The sequence below is a fragment of the Dermacentor andersoni genome, chromosome 9 (genome assembly GCF_023375885.2).
Source record: "Dermacentor andersoni chromosome 9, qqDerAnde1_hic_scaffold, whole genome shotgun sequence".
NCBI classification, from domain to species: domain Eukaryota; kingdom Metazoa; phylum Arthropoda; class Arachnida; order Ixodida; family Ixodidae; genus Dermacentor; species Dermacentor andersoni.
The window spans coordinates 60,255,115-60,276,306 of record NC_092822.1 but is presented as its reverse complement, the minus strand read 5'-3'; the positions used below and the strand labels follow the sequence as shown (position 1 = coordinate 60,276,306).

The following is a 21,192-nucleotide window of genomic DNA, read 5'->3' as shown; positions in this document are numbered from 1 at the left end:
CTACAGAAGTTTTGCAAGAGCAGCTCTGTCATTGGGTTCTTGAGCTCGAGAATGACTTCTACATCATGCCAACATTAGTGACCGACACTATAGTGCTATCTCCACGCAAGTCCAGAGCTTCCAGACTGTCTACTTTTAGAGCTCCGATTTCTACAGGCCCGGGCACCTGCGAGAACCTGCGGCAGCTCGCGATTTCACACTACGTTATCACTGTGGCTGCGCCTCGCTCGCAACCTACGCTGCCGCTGCTGCCTGGTACATCTTTCTCGGATTGCGTGAGTCCGACACTAACAACAACGACACCATCTGCACATTTTACCTGGACTTTACCATTTGACTTTATTTCAATCGCACTTCGCACTAAGAGGGGGGTCTTGTAGCGGCGCGACGATTGCCTCCAAAGTAGGCGAAGAAGATAGGATCACGTGCAGATAGCGCGAGAATAGAACACGCTAGTGCGCTCGACCTGAGTGGTGTCGGCCGCACCCGAGGTCCTACTGCACTTAAATAAACCGTGGTTACTGGCAGATACCTCTTCGCGCCGCCACCCACGCTATATTTAGCTGTAATGGTAAACGGGGGTTGGCTATCTGGACCATGCGGAGCTCTTGGCGTACATTCCACCTCGTTTATGGTTTCTGCTAGCAAAAAATATTTTCACAATTTGCGTTAGCGTTTCAATTTTCCTGTAGACATTCCACTTGCTCACGATAAAGTACGCCTCTGGTTCTGAAAGCCCATAGGTGCAGTCGCCCTCAGAAGTTTGGAGACCACGGGACGTGAGAAAGAATTCGATTTCGGAGCAGTTCGCGAGCGTAAGCAGTAAATCCATAAAGCACTATGCTGGTTGCAGGCACACACTACTACAAGCTGAATGTACGAAAACCGCGCTGCATACATGCCAAAAAGGAGGAAACGGCCAGTTTCTCGTCTCTGTTTTTTTTTCTTTTTTTCATATGCCATGGTCCGTAAGCTTTTGTCGAATGACTGCGGGCCGTACGACTGTAGAGCGAAGAGATACATCGCTGCTCGCGTAGAACGTACCGTGCTTTGTGCCATGTAGCACGGAGCATGCGCCGTGCAATGTGCGCACGTCGTAGCTGCCATCCTCGCGCATGTTGTACCAGAAGGCAGCCGAGCCCTGCAAGAAAGGACACGCACATGTGAATGGTGATCCCAATTTCCGTTTCAGCTTCATTTCATCCTGATTCAGCAAGATTTACTTGGTGATGTTCGCATAGCAAGACACAGTAAAATGTTAAGAAATGTGCCCGCGCCTCGTGCATTTTCACCCTGACACCAAACAGCGACCCCTCAGTACTATGATGCACCGCTGTATCTCGGTGGCCGTGGCGTCGAGCTGCTGAGCGCAAGGTTGTAGGTTTGATCCCCGCCACGTAGGCCGTATTCCTGTAGGGGTAAAACGCAAGAACGCTCGCGCGGGTATCGCGTTTTGGACGCACGTTAGAGAAACTCAGATGGTCAAGTATGGTCTGGAGCCCCACGTTACCGCGCCTTTCAGAAGCCAGTGTGCTATTTCGGCACCTTAAATTATAAAATCCGTCTTTTTCATAGTCCTGGGGCGCTATAACGTAAAACTATTCCAAACTTTTCTATTCCAATTCTGCTATCAGCCCTCCAAGATTGGTCAAAAACTTTTTTCGACCACCCCCACTTCACCTGTCTGTCACGCGACGTCACGAAAACCGCGATAGCCCCCCATCTGATATGATGCGTGCACATTGATTATGCATGATTTAACAGAAAAAAGAAATAGTTATTTCTGATTCGACCCCTCTGCGCCATTAGCCCTCGGCTATTGGTAAAAGTTTTCGGGCTGCACCCACTTCACCTGCCTGTCACGCGACGTCTCAAAACCGCACAAACTCACCGCGTCAAAGTGACGTGTACGCGATAAAGATGCATTAATATGCCGAAAAAAACTGAATTTTCTTCGGAATAGCCGCAGGCTGCCCCGTTCCGAAAGGAATAAAACATGGCTGCCACCGATCGCTGAGACGCTGGCTACTCGCACCTGCCGGAGAGCATGAGTGTATTTGCGTATAATAAAACTTCTTGTGCGGCCGTGTAACGTTTTCGAGCACTTTCGATACGTTTACCACCTCATTCTGCGAACTTTTCTTTGCTGAGGGTCAGTTTTAGCGTCATTCTTAAGCTTCCGTTGCATGCCGCTGCGATTTTCGACCAGCCACCACAAGCTAAGTAAGGGAAAGCCGGCTAATCGCAGACCCCTGCACCACCCTCTTCATCCGGGTATCGATTTTCAGTGTACTGGCTCTGCCCCAGCGGATCCCTCTCCACTTGAGCGTTCTCCTCTCCTCTTGTCAGCCAATTAGATGCGACAAGCCGCTCAGTGTAGGCAATGTTATTCGTTTATCAAGCAAACAAATGTGACCTCCTATGAACGAGAAGAGTGTTTGATTGGTCTGTACAGACAACCCTCTGGGTGACCGCCCAGTGCTTGCGTCGGTGGTTACGCAAATTTGACGTCAGGAGATTGGAATAGAAACATATTGGAATAGCTTTACGTTATAGGGCCCCTGCTCTGCCCTGTACCGCGCGCCGCAGGAAACGTTTTGGAAGGGTGCCGGGGCTTTCATCGGTTGATTTGTTTAAAAATTAAATTATGGGGTGTTACATGCCAAAAGCACGATATAATTATGAGGCACGTCGTAGTGGGGGACTCCGGAAATTTGGACCAGCTGGGGTTCTTTAACGTCCACCTAAATCTGAGTACCACGGGTGTTTTCGCATTTCGCCCCTACTTGTATCGGCGCCCATGTTGAGCGTGCGTCGGCTGTGCGTTTCGTGGTCGCAATAGATAAAGGTTTAATGATACGAAATGCAGAGAGGTTGGCCTGAGGTACATTCCTCTAGCCAGCTACTCTGCGCTGGGGGAAGGGGAAGAGGGAAAGAAAGAGGGAGGAAAAGGCGCCTGATGGGTGACGATGATGAGAAAAGATGTAAAGCATATAGTAAGTTGTTTGGACAGCTTAAAGCCTACAGTCCAGGCTCATGCTTTTTTTTAAAATCAAGTGGATTGCAATAAATTATAATGGCTTCTCCGGGGCAGCATGTCGTTCCTGGAAGTGATCCAGCGCTCACCAACTACTGTGCGCGCAGGTCTTAGTGCGCTGTTGTGCTAACACTACGGCCGATAAAGGCACTCTGAGTTCTGTGTGCCGTCGCGGCTACCTTTGAGTTTGTTGTCGCTGTTGTATGCTCTTGCACCTCGCTCTTTGCATTTCTCTTTCACATTCATTACACATTTCGCATATTCAAGAAAGTCTTCGAGCTCAGCGTTCCGCGTCGGATTTGCCACAGTGGTGTGCTTGTTTGCATCGACATCTGCAGCCACAAATCACTGTTATCCTGATATTGTGGATCATAACGTCAAAATATAGCATAACGCAAATAACGTCAAAACATAGCAAAACATACATATGTGTGCACATTTGCCGTGTTGTTCCACCCTGAGACGAGTCTATATGAGCCACCGAGCCACTTGAACAACGGGAACATGTGATCTAGACACACATATTACGGGCTGTTATTACTGATTCTCGCTTTTCTTTAGCTTCACCATACTTATAGTTCGCGAGTGCCATACAGTATTATTAGAGAAAACGGTGTTTGGCATAGGCGCTCACTTACAGGACGTGCAGTGCTCTCACGAAAACGCGGATGTCATCGCTGACACGGTTGGTAACCTAGCGAGGTGGTTGTTTATGCTGCTGTGCCGAAGGCACTGCCTCTTGCTTCCCGTTTGACGCAGATGTAAACAGTACTTCTCTGGAGTTAAAAAAAATGTGTGAGCACAACAACACGTACAACTCGCCGTGGTTGCTCAGTGGCTATGGTGTTAGGCTGCTGAGCACGAGGTCGCGGAATCGAATCCCGGCCACGGCGGCCGCATTTCGATGGGGGCGAAATGCGAAAACACCCGTGTACTTAGATTTATGTGCACGTCAAAGAACCCCAGGTGGTCGAAATTTCCGGAGTCCTCCACTACGGCGTGCTTCGTAATCAGAAAGTGGTTTTGGCACGTAAAACCCCATAATTTTTTTAACACGTACAGACCCACCCATATACGTAGCGGATGCGACCGGCAGCCTTCGGGAACGGTGACGTACAGATGTTGGCACAGAACTTTGTCGCCGCTTGTCACTTACTGTGTGCGCACCTTGCGAAGTGAACCGTAGTTGATACCAAATCGTTATAGTGCCACAACTGAACTATAAGGGCAGTTTCCTTCGTTGTAACTGCTTATTTGAAAGTTCAGGTCCATCGGCAGCGGGTGCAGGACCTCGACGGGGTCAGGCCTAATCCAACCTTCGCTAAACAGGATCAACATTGGCTCAAACTTCATGTGCGCGGCTTGTCAGCACCGAAGCTTGTGCATTTCAACTTCTAAGGCCTGTTTCGACTCATGTTGAGCGCGACTAATTAAATTATAGGTACAAGCGAAGGCGCTACGGTTATCGCGTTATTTCTTGGACAGCCGATTGCGTGGGGTTGAGTCGAACAATCATGGTCGGCACGCTGATTTTGTCTGTGCCGTCGACAAGAAAGCCCGTCGCGCTACGACAACTCGTGCACATCGGTTGAGTCGGTGTCCGCCTATTATAAAACATTCTCAACGAAACACTGTGCTGAATAGTATGGCTACCCGTTGGCGTCAGTGTCTTGTCGATCTCGTATCGACCCAGTGTCACCACGCCACAAACGAGTACGTCCGGTCAGGCACGCGCTGCCACCATCAGCAAGAGAGGGCCGACGCTGCGAGAAGGCTTCGTCAGCAACGTCATGTTCTTGAAGTGTCGGCCAAGTGTAACACAGGGGTTTGTCGATAAATTTGCTAGCCAATAATGCAAGGCGGAAGTTATGTGGTTCCCGGTGCAGTCTGGCCAATGCCCTGGCCCCTTTCAGTTTTAAGTGGAGTTGAAGTCTCATACTACGCACGTTTTCAGAAACGCACCGACGTAGAGCTATATACCGCTGGAGTTCCAACGCTGTACAAGGCACGAGTGTTTGCTGCAGTGCGCGTCCATGCACGTTCTTTGTTCTGGAGACTTTCCCTCGATGTCAGGCCGCGCAGGCGCACGCGTGACCCTCCCTAAATGTTTCGCGACTAATCCGCTAGAGCAGGGCGCATGCGCCGTCGCACCGTGAAAAACGCGAATTCACTTTCAGTTTGACCTGAAACGACTTTAAATTGGTAAGAGGAGACCGTACGTACGCCTATTAGCTGTAACATAAATTAGGTATGCAAGCTTGCTAATGCGTGAATAAATGTGAATTGTACATTTGGTTACGTCATTTCTGTACCCTCAGGCCCGTACGCTATTCTGTAGCACGTGCAATACGTTTCTTATACTCCACTGCAACGGCCTCCCTGATGCAGCCTCAACGATTTTACAGCTAAGCTGTTAGCTTCTAGTTCGGGATTTTTTCTGGGCTCGTGCTCATCGAAAAACTCACACCGACTTTAAACGGCAGCTTGAAAAGGGCTTTCAGTTTCCGCCTAACAGAATTATGTTTTATCATACATTCGATTTACACTCTGAAGCTATCATGTATGCAGCTTGTGTAAGTCGTACTTGATGAATTTTCTCTCGAAATTCGCTTTGCAAAATTCATTTAGTTCAAGCACGCACTTGCGCTTGCCGGAGGGCATAGAAGATTGAGGATGTATGCCGCACTCCCGCACGTCGCTTGTGGTGTTGGTGTTTATCTGACGTCGTCTAAGGTCAGATGGGGCGGTGGCACGTGTCTAACGTCCGCAGCAGCTTCGCTGTACATCCGCTTTCACGGAGTGGAACGAAGGCGGATTTTATTTTTCTTAGTACTATGAAAGCAGGCAACACATTCGCGAAGGAAGCGTTCGAAAAACCCGACACCCGTGTGCCTGCTATTATTTAGTACGGATGGTAATGGGAAATGTAATAGCTTTGGACACAGACGCCAGGAAAAAAAGCAACCGTACAAAACGGAAAGGAAGCTCGTTGAATTTCGTGAAGCGGGAGGTCATCATGTGAACTTCCTGGCACAGTGATCGCGATAAGGAAACGATAAAGAGGAAACACCGGAAAGTGAAGGACCATGAAGGTGAAAGGTCTCGCCATGTTAGCGCCGTCTGACAGGGTGTGTCAACCTCGTCGTCCGCGTTTCTTTCTGGTGCGTCAGCTGTCAGTCAAACGAGCCATAGGATTCTAAAATCGCTTTTCACCTTGTACATACTGGCTCCTTGAATTCCTATGTAGCTCATTTCTTGGTGTCATTGTTTTTTGTTTGTGTAATAGCTACTATTGATTTGAGACCAGGCGCCCACGAGGAGCGTTTGACAGTTTAGACGTCATAATTACCATCGGCAGTTCTTGCCTGCTGACTTCGTGTCGCAGACCCACGGATGACGGTAGTCGATTTCTTAGTTTCAATCTGACCTCGACGATTTCCGGCCCTACCAATTTGGGTGCTTGCCGAGAAGGACACTTAGCTCACGAATGGGCAGTCAAGTTAGTAGGGTACAGGGAGTTCTGTTGTCAGGTTTCAGCCAAGCTTATTTAGGCCGCTCGCTTTATACTTAGGCATCGTAACATAAACGCAAGCGAATTAGCATCAGCAGGGTTATTATCAGTGAAAGGTAGCAATGTTACAATCGCTGCCATGAATGGCTTTGAAGATCGCCGGTGTAATTTGAAATTAGCATCATGTCGTGAGTATGAGAGTCAGCGCAATAGAAATATAAAATGTAAATGCTAAATAAAGAAATGGGTGTTATAATTTATAGAAATCATTGTTCCGGAGTAAATGGGTGAATGATTTAGTTGGATATAATAGGAAACTTCGGACTTGTTTCTTTCCTGACGTCTCCGGAAACTATATGTAATGTTGAACGCATCAACAGTGATAACGTGATAAGAAATGAACGAACCGCAGAAATGTAAGGCAATTTCGCAAACCTATGTCGACAGTCCTGTTGAATACGAAAAAAGAATGCAGCTTCACCCTTAATCGTAAGCAGTGACGCTTTATCTGGCGCAATATTAAGAGCTGCAGGTCTTGCATTATTTCATCTGGTATCGCTTTCTACAACAGTCGACTAGAAAACGTTTTCTTCAATGTCGACTGATCCTCCTTTTTTGTGGAGAGCTGCGCTCCCTGTTGGAAAGCAAGCGGAGGTGAAACGAAAATTGAAACATCATGTTTGTATTTTTTGACATGATCGGTCACTGCATTTCATTCTAAGTGGAGTTGACGCCAGCCTTTTCATTGTCTTTCCTATCCCGTCTTTCGCTTGTTAGCGTTGCCTTCGTTTAAATTTTTGGAACTTTTTTTTATTTGTGCTTTTTTATAGACTAAATGCACAGCGTGGCCCGCCAACTAACGTTAGCCAAGCTGCTTAAGGAAAAGAAAGATACGGTTTTAAGACCTACGGTGGTGTTAAATCGTCCGACCTCTGACGACAGAACAACGTATGTCTTATAATCACATCTTGTACCGTGTTCTTTTTTTCAATTTTTCTTTTCGTCGAACAGCTTGAATAAAATTAGCCGGGACACACGGTCCGACAGCCGGCTCTATATGAAAAAGCATGAAGACGGGTTGTCACCATGACTTCGCTCTTCTGTCCCTGTGTGTTTCACTGCTCCCTGTTTTCCAACGCGCGGTCGTGCTACGTACGCACAGCGACAAAATATTGCGGTGCACGAGATCTTAGAAAAAGCTGAATATCTCTGCAGCCTCACAATGCAGTCTCGTATTTGCATTTAGGGCCTCGATATGCTAACAACATTGTCGTACACAGTTTTACTGGATTTTGCTAGAGGCTGCTCGGGAATTGAGCCACTTCGCAGATCGCGTGGTCCGTAAACTTTTGTCGCCGGGCGCACGTGAACTGACTCTTCGAATTTTCAGCTGTGTCGTTCTTTACGACATGGTTGTTCCTTTGCCGTAGAAACCTTACAGAAAGGGCACTCCGTAAACATCACTTCAGTTTGCATCACGAGGCGTCTTATTTCCTACAAGGTTCCAAGCGATCCTTCCAAGCGATCCTTATGTGTAAAGCTACGCGGTACATTTCTATTGCGTCCGAACTGCGCCATGCACTTGCATATTTAAGGATTGGTGTTACCTTAAAATTTCGCGCTGCCAGTAGAAGAAATAAGCGCTACATGCGGCGTTTACTTCAAGCTTAAAGTTGTCTTGAATACGTGATAGGAAGAATTGTGCGTCGCGTTATGAAAGGAAACTCTGTGTTATCATACTAGAGAAATGTAAGAGAAAAAAAACAATGAGCTTGTGCAGCTGACTACGTACTTTGTTAACATATTATAGTTGATGGTAAATGCAATGCTGAGTTACGCATTTCTTTGAGGAGCATCTCCCAGCTCTGCTGTTTCCTATACATTTAGGGAGGCCTCTGATACATTTCCAGATCTACGAAGGTTCTGTTCTTTGAGTCCCGGTGTGTTGCAAACATTTTCGTACGACCTGGTTTTGCCACGTAAAATAGATTGATCACATGACTCTTACCATTCACACGACTCATTCACATTACGATTCACATGAATACATGACTCTTACCATTCGCGGAGAGACACCCGCCTTGGCGTAGGGGAACACAGTCGAACCTCCCAAACTCACGTCTGAAAGCTGTCACGGTGAAAAAAAAAAGAAAATGCGATTTATTAAGTCAGCACAGTTATAACGATCATCAAAAGGCAAGGACCACCTTCATGAAATAGAATGGGAAGCGACAACGGGAAAACAAATTAAGTATTGTTTAATACTTCTGGTAAAGATGATTTATCGAATGTAATGTTATAACAGCGATTAAGGAAGTGATTAACAATGGTACTACGAGGAATGTCGCTACAGCTAGTCTTTCGACTAGGAGACACTTGTCTTCGTCAGAGCAGCAACTTCTTTTCATAGCGGAGCTTTATTCTGACAGAAATTGTATGGACATTCCAGGTACATTTGCGCCATCCGCGTCGTCGTGAGGTTCCGTATCAAGTCCCAAGGGAGACAAAACCGTCGCTGCGCGCCGTGTGCTGTGTGTGAGAGTGAAAGCGTGCAAAGGTTAGCCAGCGATAACGGCCAGCACGAAGCTCAATTCGCTCGCTGCTGCTGCCGCGTTTCCTCACTTCAGCGTTTTGACAGCGACTTTCCACGGTCATGGAGTGAAATGTGTTGATGTTTGCTCGTGCGCGCGGGACCCCACGCTTGTTAATTCAGTCAGTGTGACTATGTTTACAAGTTTATACGGCCCACAGAACTACTATCCTTACTTCGTATAGCTGTGCACTAATTTGCTATCGCAATCTATTCTTCGCCTTTCGGGAGAAAATACGACTTTTCTTTTTAAGTACGCGTACTTCACTCGCCCCTACCTTCAAGGGGGATGAGGTGGAGATTAGGCCGGTGCGTAGTGTAGGAAGAGGAAATTCGAAGTGCTAAAAAAAAACGGGGGTGATAGGGTGTTGGTGTTGAGTTGCCATGGGTATCGCACAGGTAAGTATACTCCTGTCGAGGAACTTTCCCCAGCTTACAACATGGTATAACCAACAGCAGTACCCTTCAGTGCTAAAAGTGCTCCAGGGGCACTATTGTTGGAAAAAAGAAGCGCAGTATACCCCTGCCTTTCCCGTCTCTGTCAAAACTAAACAAGAAATACATTTTTATTTGTTCTTTTTTGAACACTTCGACTTCCCTGCTACCTTACGCATAAGCCTATTCTACGCCTCTTGCCCGTTTGACGCTGGGGGAGAGTGAACTTCGTGTGCATAAAAGCGCTGCTAAGGAAAGCAGTTTCTGCCCCGATCAAGGCAAGTCCCCTTGTCGAAAGCTTGGCTCAAGCGACATCTTTTTTTTTTTTTTGCCCAGTGTTCACCCTTTCAAGCATTCATCGCCCTGTGAACATTTCTTTTGCTTGGAATGTTTAAAGAAGTATGCTGAGTTATCTGTTCCTCTTTTCGGATGAGCTTTGACTTCCTCAATACGTAAGTTGTTCGTCTTTAACAACGTAAGTTGAGATATTTTAGGGAGTAACTGCTAAACGCTTGTGTTACGCCTACAGTAATAAAGAAATCTGAGGTCGGCCACTGCCGATGGAGCGAATATTCTTGCAGACGTTCTTAGGGCGCGCGAAGCAATGTGAAGCACATTTAAAATAGAATAGAAACTGAAAACATCGAAACATTCGAATCCCATTTCTTCTGTTTATTTATTTATTTTTTCGGTGCCCACTTTAAAACTAAATATAGTGATGCAGGTCATTCGTGATATGGAACGTTCGCGCTCACGATCACTAAGAATATTGACGCATATCGGAGCTGCACTTCCCTTAGGTTGATTTTTCTGCAGTACAAAGTTTTGATACTGCAGTGATTTAAGCAAATTAACTCTACTTTTAGAAGAAAGCACGTATGGCTAGAACAGGGTGCTCACTCTAGGACACAAGAATAAGAAAGTGTTCAGGCATTACTTGAACTAAAGTCGCCCATCAGGTCCACAATAATGGTCACGTGGTGAATTGTTCATTTAATTGCAACAGGTTGTTCTTTTTTTTTTTTGTCTTTATCTTTCAGAATAAAAGACAATGTTTCGCTTATTTGTTGTGTTTTTTTTTTTTTTTTTTTTTTTTTTGAAGAAAGCTTCGTAGGAGCACGTGATGACTTTAAGAGAACTAGGTACTTTTCTGTTCGGATGTAACGCAATCATTTACCATACGTGCGTTTTTTATGAAAAAAGTTGCACCGCAAACAATTCCAGCCTTGTTTGCACGGATATTGGGAAGAAAATAATGACATCATTAAGCAATAAGTGCACTGTGTGAAAGTATTTTTGACCCCTTGATAACAAAAGGACTAAATATAGTGCCAGATGTGCCAGGAATTTTGGTACGCAAATGTTTTTATTTAAAAAATAGCCGGAAGGTATTAAAATTAGGAATTTTGAGGTGAAATGTTTGCGCGATGATTCGAACGTTTGTAGAACAAGAAGATATAGCCTTGCAGTGGGAAGAAATCTTTGACTTAAATGATAAACAGTAATTATCAACGTTACTCGTTAATTTACCAACAAAGACGAAATATCGCACCCTGTGGAAATCTAGGAATTCTATATAACAAACAATTCCATATACGCTTAACAGAAACAGATATTTTATTTTGCAACATCTCTTGCGCATTGTTTATAATGCGGAAAGTTATCCCACTAAATAAATTGTGCAGGAAAGTACTGCCTTTATCCCCCCCCCCAAAAAAAAAAAAAATATAGGAAAATAAATCCATTGACTTTGCTAAACCACGCCTTTTCTGGAAGACCATTTTTTTTTATCCGTTCGTGTTAGGCACTGAAGCTTCTCACTTTTAGAAATGAACGTAATCAAGTGGTTCAATGCACCACTCAACACTGTCATCATTTGTACTTGGGCGCTTTTCATAACTAGTATTTCACGGCTCTTTGAAGTCTTATCTAGCCCTTCAAAGCTACGTTAAAAAGGAAAATGAAACGGCGTCATTACAATCCGCACTGCCGCATAGGCGAGGTTTATGAATGTGGAATAAGCGAAACATTATTTTTAACTACGAATGCTGAACTCCACGAAGGTGTCCGCAGCAACGCCGGCAAGTACCGTGTTCCATATTCCTTTGTCCATATTCCACCCACACCTGAATTTCGTTCCGTATTAGAGAGTTTGAATTTATAAACTTCTTGCCATAAACTTCTTACCGTTTGCGGATTACCGGGTTTCAGGTGCCATGACCGGCAGCAGCAAATTCGGTAGAGACATCTCGTGACGTTTTGCCCAACTATAATGCATTTAAACCTGTTGGTGTTCGGTGAGTGTTCTTGTAGAATAAAAGCTATAGAGGGACGGAAAGGAATTGGTTATGTAACTCTAACTGATGTCTTACACCAGCCATTAAGTAGAATATGCCAGGTCATTGCGCTATTAGCTTTATGGGCACCATGGTGTTACATTCTGCGTCAAGAGATGTCGCCACCAGCGTTGTTGCTGCCGCATGCCTCACTCCGGTACGAGGTATTGCGCGAACAGTAATACGTTGACGCACAAACTAAAACCGTCTATTAAATAATTTTGCTCAGAAATGTGCCACCGGTAAGTCATTCTGTTTGACTGCCGCTGTCTCGGGCGATATCATTGAAGTCCGGAAATTCAGAGCCGCAATGCTGCCTTTTCTTTTTTCAAACTGTAAAGAAAAGTGCATGCAAGAAAGAAAATGGCTCGGCCAAGATTCCGAGAAAGTAAACCAAACCGCACACTTTCACGCCTTTCGTCTTGGACGTCCAGCAGTGCGATGTTGGCTGCCGTAAACTCACGTAGAACATGAAGGTGGCGATGCGGTCTCCGGACTTTTTGTCCTCTTCGTCTACTTCTTCTTGCTGCGCGAACCGGGTGGAAAGAACAAGAAAAAAAGACCCAGCACAAAAGCGTGTTAGCTTCATGCTGGCGCAGTCCGGCACGCCGTAATGAAAAACGAAGAGACTATTCACGTTTGGGGTCATTGAGGCAGAAAGTAAAAATCAACATTAAAAAAACATGAACAATGACGCAGCCGTCGCTTTCACTCAGCGTACTCGCGTCTCAGTTCGTTTCCTCGAATTCCCGGTATTGTTTCTTTATTTATTCTTGCTTTCTTGCAAGGAGATGGAGCTGCAGATCCTGAACTGCGCTAAACATGCGACGTGCTCGCGGGGTAGCTCAAAGAAAAAAGTAAGTGAAAGAAAGAATGCTATATGTATTAGTGCAGAAACAACGAAACTCCCTCTTTGTGCCATTGCACGGAAGTCTCGTCTATAGTAAGCAATAGAGGGATGGCTTCAGAACACCTCGAAACCCAGAAATAATTGGAACAGGTAGCCGTGATTCGCGCGCTTGGCTTTTTCGGGAATAGTCTATCCTTTGTCCTAGGCGATGCAGGTAAAGGGGTATACTTAAACGGGTGTGCTTAAAGGGGTATACTGCAGGTAAAGGGGTACACTCAAGGTATACTTGACAAACTTTCCGAAAGATTTTCGAATGCTTCCCAATAATCTCACATATTTCTGTGTTTTACAAACATGGAATTAGGGAATTTGCAAATAGTAGTTTGTAGCAATTGGAGCGTTGCATATTGACGTAATTAACTAAAGAAGACGGAAAGAAGGCAGATGCTACTGACCGCACAGTAACCGTCTAGCGCAGTCAGCTGGTCACATGCAAATGTCGCGTGTTTAGAAAAAGGTTTATTTCAATAAAAGTGTGGGCAAATATCCTGAGTCACAATGACTGAATAATTCCATCAGGACGATTGCATATAGAAATTGCTGAGCATTTTATACTATATACACGGCAAGTTCTCACAGAAATGTGTGAGTCCACATGGCTTCACTAACTTATCACCACTTAGACCTACCAAAACACACGGTTACACCTAAACAAATTGTTACAATATATACGGTGATGTTGAACTTGTACGAGCACTTGAAAATTACGTACAATAATGATGTGATGATGGGACAGAGGCACTTTGCATAATTGCATAGTAAGTTAAATTGGGCTTATTGGCGCAAATGCGACTATCGCTGTGCGACGCCAGATGCAGGGCGATAAAATTTAGTTGGTAAATGCAGCATACATTGCACTAATTAAAGCTTACCTGAAAAAAACCCGCTTCGCATTAAAAATAGATGACGTCAATCAGAGGTACCAGTGCATTTTCTCCCAGCATCAGTATTGGATCAAGCGTAGTGTGTGATTGATACAATACGGCGAAGTGTATTTGTCGATGCGTTTCGAGATGTGGACACGCGATTAATATATGCATTACTGTTAAAGGTTCATGGCATTTGTCACATGTTGGTTGTTCGTTCACTGTCAATAAGTAATTATGTTTCATGCTCGTGTGGTCTATCCTTGGTCGGCAGAGAATTACTTCGACGAAACGTTCTTGATGATAGTATGTCTTCCACTCCCCAAGGGCAGGTATGATTAGCTGAAGTTGTTTGTTGTCTTTCAAAACTCGATTCGCGTTGCCACTTAGGGAGTAGTGCCTTGCGAACAGCTTGAATCCCATTCCTAACAGGTGTATTAACTTTGAAATATTCAGATTTCCTACCGGTGCTGCGTATTGGTCCGCCTTTTCACTACCGGGGATTACCGCGTGGCTTGAGACCCAGCAGAAACGAATGATCGGGCCTTTAGTTAGATGTGTTATTATGTCTAGGATGTCGCCTATGACAGGTTTGTACTCTGAATGTGTATTCAGGGCCTTAAGTGCGCCTAAAGAATCTGTATAAATTTGATTGTTCATGTTTGGCGCTTTTAATATTTTGAACTGCCATCCACAAGGCATAACACTCAGGAGTGAAAATTGATGCAAACTGTGGTAGTCTAACTGTGTGTTCCCACGTCCCTTCAACCACGCTGCTTCCGACATAAATGAGCGTCTTCGAGCCATCGGTGCGAAATTCCGGGTAAGTGTCGTACGCCGTCTCGAATGTTTCAAACATTTTCTTTTGAGAAGTCTCATAGATTAACCAGCGTGGATACATGAAAAGCCTGCAATTAATGACGCTACTATCGGGTCGTATACGGTTTTCGGTAGCGATTTTTTTTTAGTTACTGTATAATCGCACAGCATCTTGACTCATGCATCTTGCGGGTTTATAAAACCGGCACTTGGGCCGCAGCCACGGTTCATAGATATCGAGTTTCTTTTTTTTATTTTTGGCATAGAGCGTCGATATTGCCTGCCGAAGAATTTTCACGGGTTCTTTAAATTAGTAAAATTCTTGAAATCGTGAAAGTCGCGGAGATTTCAGAGTTACGCAATGAACGCAGCATGACATTAAATGTCGAAGCCCATGCAAAGCATGCAAGCGTAATATGTGGCAATTCAGCCTGAAATTCCTTAAACGACGCCTGGTATGCGGCCTCGGCTGCGCCCTCTGGGCTTAGACGGCCGCCAAACTATGCCTCCCTTAATTAATGTGCCATGTTCACAATCACATGTGTGATTATTGTTGGTTACCCGCCGCCATCTATGACGTTTTGCTGATGAGATCGAGGTCGCGGGTTTGATTCCTGCCGCGGCGGCCGCATTTAGATGTAATCGAAATGTAAAGACCTTCGTGTACTTAGATTTAGGCGCACGTTACAAAACCCCAGGCGGTCAAAATTAGTTAAGTAGTCCCACTACTGCCTGCGTTATCAGGACACAGCGGTTTTGACACGTTAGACCCTATGATTATCTGAAGAATATTCTTTGTGTCATTTTCTCAATCAGAAACATCCTAATTGCTTCTCCATTAGTAGTACGTTATTGCGTAACGTTGCCGTGCTACCATTGCCGTTACTGCGAGCATTTCGTCAGAATTGCGCACGCGCTGTAAGCCCCGCGCATGCGGACTAAAGCAATGCACATGGACATTTAGTGGCAACCGGTATTGGCAACGGCATAACGGTAACGATACGCTAAAATGCATTACATTTTAAAATGTTTCATCCTGCAATGCGGCAGTTATGTTTTCGTCTTAATGCTGAAGCGTACACCTTTCACTATGTTCATCATTTCGAGCACGCATATCAAGCGCCACTGCGGTGGTCCCCAGCTTACCTGCTCCTTCGTGAGTCCCTCTAGCAGGTAGTCGTGATGCGGTTCGTAGTGGCCTCCGGGTCCGTAGGAGTTGTACTGCTCGTCGGGAACAGCGTGCAGGAAAAACACAACAGCAAGGGGAGGTTGAGAACTCGAAGCGAGCGAGGCAGAGCGTATGGCATGCGATGTTCGAAAGGATATATACAACCGGTGAAGCATACAGGGAACATTCATCGGATATCAACATCATAATCAAAATCATCGGATATAATAATAATAATAATAATAATAATAATAATAATAATAATAATAATAATCAGTATATTGTTTATGTCCAATGCAGGACGAAGGCCTCTCCCGGCGATCTCAGATTACCCCTGTCTCACTAGCTGATTCCCATGATCGCGTGCAAATTTCCTAGTTTCATTAAGCCATTTAGTTTCTGCCATCCTCGACTGCGCTTCCCTTCTCTTGGCACCCATTCTGTAACTTTAACGGTCCACCGGTTATCTACCCTACGCATTACATGGTCTGCACAGCTCCATTCCTTTTTTCTCTCTCGCTGTTTTCATCATTCGCGACTCTTGCGTCGGACATAGCGGAGTGATTATAGAAGTAGCGAGCTCGGATGTAGAGACAAGAGGACCAAGAAAAGTCTTGGGTTGATAGACGGCATATACAAACTAAATTCTTAGGGCTTCCAAGAGTACGAGAACTTCCTTACGCAGCCTCGCTGCCTTTGATGTACGAGTTGCTCGCATTGGCTTATACATGCGAAAATGCATCTTTTTTTTTTTAATGCATGCTCACCTGTATAATCTCGGAGTCTCCGCGCTCGTAGTCAGTCGACAGTCCGGTAAGCATGGCCACCCGTTGGTTGACCCTTTCCAGCAGCGGGTGGGTGTCTGGGCTCACCCACGCCACCTGACTGATGCGGCCGTGGGACACCGTGTTCTCGGTCGTCTCGCGAACTGTGGCACGGGCCAGCTGCGAAGGGGAGAAACCGGGTTTCGTGGCGCTGTGAAAATCCGCAACGGTATTCGCGCAGTGGTGAAGGGCCGCATTGAGACGGCGTGGTTGGTATCAAATGTGAGCGCAACGCAAACGCGTGTCGTATATACCCCCGAATTCGCTTTGAAACGTAGTAATAAGTTATTATAATATAAAAAGTTACCTTCCGTATAAATCAGTTGAATAGGCAACAACCTATGTATGCTAATTTTAAAGCGAAGCTTTCTGTGACTCTTCTCTCGACTTTTCCACTGCTGCTGTTGCTGCGGCTTCCGCTGTCGCTGTCTTGCACGCATCGAGGGCATTGTGGGCTCCAGAGGGCTTTGTGGCATCGCCACAGTGCCCTCCGGAGCTCTCTGGTTATTGTCACAATGCCCTCTAGAAGTCCCTGGCTATCGACCCAATGTCCTCTGGACGGCTGTAGTTATCCGTTATCCCTTCTCAAAGGCATTTTAGAAACTGCAGCGCTTACTTTTGTACTCACATGCAACTGCCCAGAGGAGAGACAGTATGGTAGAAAGAGGAGCCAGAGAAGGCGTAAAGGCAACGTCCTGACGAAACGGGTGAATAATGGGAGTGGGATTCTCGATGCGGCCGTACGACTAGGAGCACTGTTCGGGCACTGTAGAATTCCGCTATATTGTGGAATTTGCACTTTGGTCAGCTCTGATTGGCCGAGAGACCTACTATGGCTTCTCCGATTGACTGAAGATGTCGTATGTATACAATTTGACAACGTGGCGAAAATTGACACTGTGCAGAGTGGTATAACCCCGGGGGACCAGTCACGATTCACAGTAAGGACTGCCGACAAACAAACGCTCAGCACTTCCGAGGAATGTGAGAAGTCGTAGAGCTGCGCTGTCTCTGATGTAAAAGTTCCCTCCATTGGCATACATCTGCGAAGAATCCCCTACTTTCTCTATCCCCCTCGCCTCTGTCCTTCTGCCCGAGCGCCACTTGTGTTTGTGGTCACAAGTTCAGCCCACTATATAGATAGTTTCGTGGCTCTATAGTCTGTGCCGCTGTCTCGGTCTTCAGCTCCACGACAGCTTGACAATATCATCGCCAGCCTATATTTTGTGTCCGCTATACAACGACCGTAGAAACTCCTACAAAACAAAAGAAGAAAACTACCGGTGGTGACTCTGCCGCTGGTGTCTACAGGATGCTGCTAGAATAGCAGTACAGGGATGATGAACAGCGCATAGATTTGCCTAAACGTCGTCCTTCTGACTTGAGACGGCTTTGTGACATTGCAGGTTGAAAATTTTCAACGATGTATTTATTCATTAGGAGTTTATGAGTCAATAGTTTATGAGCTTATTCTTCATTGTGAAAACAGACCACGGGTGGTTGCGTTTCAAGTACCTAATTTGTTATTGCCTCACATATGGGTGAAACATATATGACTGGAGGGTAGGGGGGGGGGGGGGGGGTTGCTTTTCAAACAATGTTATTGAAGCGCTCTGACACAGTGATGTAACAAATGCACAAAGAGTCTTGCGCAATCCCATCGCCCACATGGCATCAACGAAAAGGGACCTCAAAATTCAGGGGAAGTAAAAGAAGCCAACTAAAAATTAAAAAAAAATAGAGAGAGGTCACGCACGCGCAATGGCTCTGAAGTACAGTGCAGCGCTATAGCGTTCACCCCAGCTACCATAAAATTTCAAAACTACGTTGCGTTTTCGCTGTATACTCAGTCATTACCAGTCACTGGTAGTTTCTCGAAGGGGTTAACAGCGTCTATAGAAGAGCCTGGCATCAGGCGTCCCAGTTTGCCAACGGTTTTTACAGACGTGCTCACTTGCTTCGTGCCATGCAGCAAGATGTGCGCGCCCGCTTGTGTTTGCGTAGCGCGTGCCTGTGTGCGTGAGTGCGCAGGCAAGCGTTCCTCAAAGATGGCGACGATCCCAATTTACAGGACCGTTATTACGGGCACGCTCTGCCAAGACTGGCCACCGGTAATCGACGTGCCATCGTTGTCGATGACGATGCGTGAAGCTGGCACGGTTGACGGCGGCCCTCGTAATAACGCGACGCCGAGGACGTTGCCGCTCGCTATTGCGAGATCGCGAGCTTCGTGAGCTCGCGATAGGCTTTCGTTCGGACGTCGGTCACGCCGATGGGGGGAGCGCCTCGACAAGCACAAAGGTGGGCTTCGATTAACCTCCGGAAGTCTATGGCTTGAATTTAACCGGGCACAATGGACGCGTGAACGCGAGGCTATAACGCCTGCAAGGACGGGATCCCACGATCCGTCTGCGGCGTCCGTCCTCGGCACATAAACACACAGATAGTAGCAGGGTCTGATGCAAAAGGAGAAGACCTGAGTAGCCCTACTTAAAGAAGACGGCTAAGTCGTGTCTCCTCTATCGCAATTGTGCGCAAACGGCCTGTGCCCGCTTACAGATGAATGAGTTGCGGTGAATTCACTTTCGTTGCAGATGAAGTCGTTCCATTGAGCGAGAAATGCAAGCCGATCCACCATTATTGAGAAGTTTCATTCATCTTACAGCGTCGGTGATCATGGTGTTACTGACTGGACGCGAGGTTATATGCAACTGAGATCGATTAAAATGTATGAAAATGCGACTGCGATGAGATATCCTATGAGTATGTGAGAATTGGAGGGGATTGTGGGAACAGGACGGCACAGCTTTTTAGCGCGGACCAGCAACACTGAGCGGATTTTTCCATATGCACAAGAAAGAAAATCCGGGAAATTGCTGCCTAAATGCTCACTCCAGAATTATGCCGGATTCGTGCTTGAGTACACGTGCTGCTTGATTCTGCTAGTTTGAGAATATCAGTATATGAACCCGTCCCTTTAGTTTCGGAGTTTACTTGAATAATGCCCTTGAGGAGAACTCTGAATTCCCAAGAATTATAGAAGCAAGCAGCGAGTGGGAATGTCTATGCCGGCTCGCATCGGTGATGTATCAGCAAGGTCGCCTACTACACTTTCTAATAATTTATTGGAAGGGTAGTGGTGGCAAAATAATAGCCTCGGCAAAGCAACTTCGGAACGTGCTCTTCATTTAAGATTCGGGAACAATGAGAAAAACAAAACATGCACTGGTAAGGTTTGGCAAGTTAAGCTTGCAGACTGGCGACGCAAGCAGGGGCAACTGGCCACTTTTGACAGAGACTGTGACCACGAAGTGAGTGCAGCGGTACAAGTTTTCTCGTCGGCTTTACTGATAAAACGCTGTGCATGACACTTCAATGATAAAGTTTCTTTCAGTAATGCGGTGAAGAGACGGTCGATGCCATGGCATCCTGAGGCTGCCTAGTGGCAAGAAAGTTGCCTCCGCTGATTTTTGTCGAGAAAACGAAACAGTTCGTTACAGGCGGGCGTGACACTAACTCCGCGGAATATCAGAAACTGACTCACTATGGGATCTCCAATGCTGCGAATTGCTCGTATCTCCTTGGGCCAGATGACGTCGTAGAACTGGACGATGTAGGGGTCTAGGCTCATGACCTCCATTTTGACCGGGCCGATTCGGAAGTATGGGTGCGGAACGCTCAGGTAACAGCGCAGGTCCTTCTCTTCGGTAGCATTCTGGGCACAGGGTCAGGGTGACGTGCATACAATGCAGAATAAGTATAAGCTCTGTAGCACGATTTCATGGAACGCAAGCTGTCAGCTATGTATAGGCTCTAGGGGTGTTCCATGTATGCTGAAGAGTTTTGTTTATTGTGGTTGAATAGCAACGCGAATACACACCTTTCTAAAACTTACACATGATAATCATTCGCATTTCAACAGATAGTTTAGTGAAGGCTACGAAACGTAATCAGAAAGGCAACAAAATTTCTCACACGACCTTTGTAAAGGCAAGATTAGCCCTGCCCCGTGTGATCCTATAATATGCATCGGCTACATAAAACACAGAACAACACTCGTCATGCGTAATCCTACGCTCGTCGTCTGTTGTGCTTTTTTCGTGACACAATGAACGGACTATGGTGGCCACTCCTGGTGCAGCACGTCAATAATGGGATGAGTAAAGAGACATGAGCCTACCATGCAGGAGACCCAGACTGGGGCCTTAGTTTCCTTGGGAATAATATACAACGAACAGTAATGAACAATTACAACGAACGGACTCTAAATTCTATGGCTTGGTTCTCATTAACTATCGTAGCCTTTACCACATTCAGCTGCAGTAAATTGGCTACAACGTGTTGTTTGGCTTTGTTCAATGTCGTGGTCTCCCACGTAGGTATGAGCCTTCCTGGTAAATTTATTTGCTATACGTCATGGCGCACTCGCTTAAAAAACATTACTAAATCCCGAAAACGCACAAAAGGCTCACACTTGTATTGAAGACTTGAAGTACGTATTGAAGGAGTCTGCTTGAGTTTACTAACAGCGGCCGAACAATGAAAACCTCTGCGTACAACCTTCGGTTGGACAAGGGCAATTGTATTCGTCAGGGCAGCAATTTAGTGCTGCCCTGACTTCAAGGCTCCGGGGCTAAGGCTTCCTTTGTTCAGCCGCCGCATACCATCAGCAAAAGTTATTCGCATTAATTGCTTG

At 46.0% G+C, this 21,192-nt stretch overlaps 1 protein-coding gene across 2 annotated transcripts in view; it reads right to left on the bottom strand.

The window, feature by feature from the left end:
* Positions 1 to 21,192, bottom strand: part of LOC126528089 (prolyl 4-hydroxylase subunit alpha-2-like) — an 87,588-nt gene that overhangs the window by 946 nt on the left and 65,450 nt on the right. For both annotated transcript variants that reach the window (XM_050175952.3, XM_055069115.1), the window contains exons 8-13: positions 20,041 to 20,211; positions 16,440 to 16,616; positions 15,651 to 15,725; positions 12,373 to 12,435; positions 8,608 to 8,676; positions 1,045 to 1,141 (exon numbers count right to left, since the gene is read on the bottom strand). In XM_050175952.3, coding sequence (XP_050031909.1) covers positions 1,045 to 1,141; positions 8,608 to 8,676; positions 12,373 to 12,435; positions 15,651 to 15,725; positions 16,440 to 16,616; positions 20,041 to 20,211 — 652 coding nt within the window. The remainder of the gene's footprint in view (positions 1 to 1,044; positions 1,142 to 8,607; positions 8,677 to 12,372; positions 12,436 to 15,650; positions 15,726 to 16,439; positions 16,617 to 20,040; positions 20,212 to 21,192) is intronic.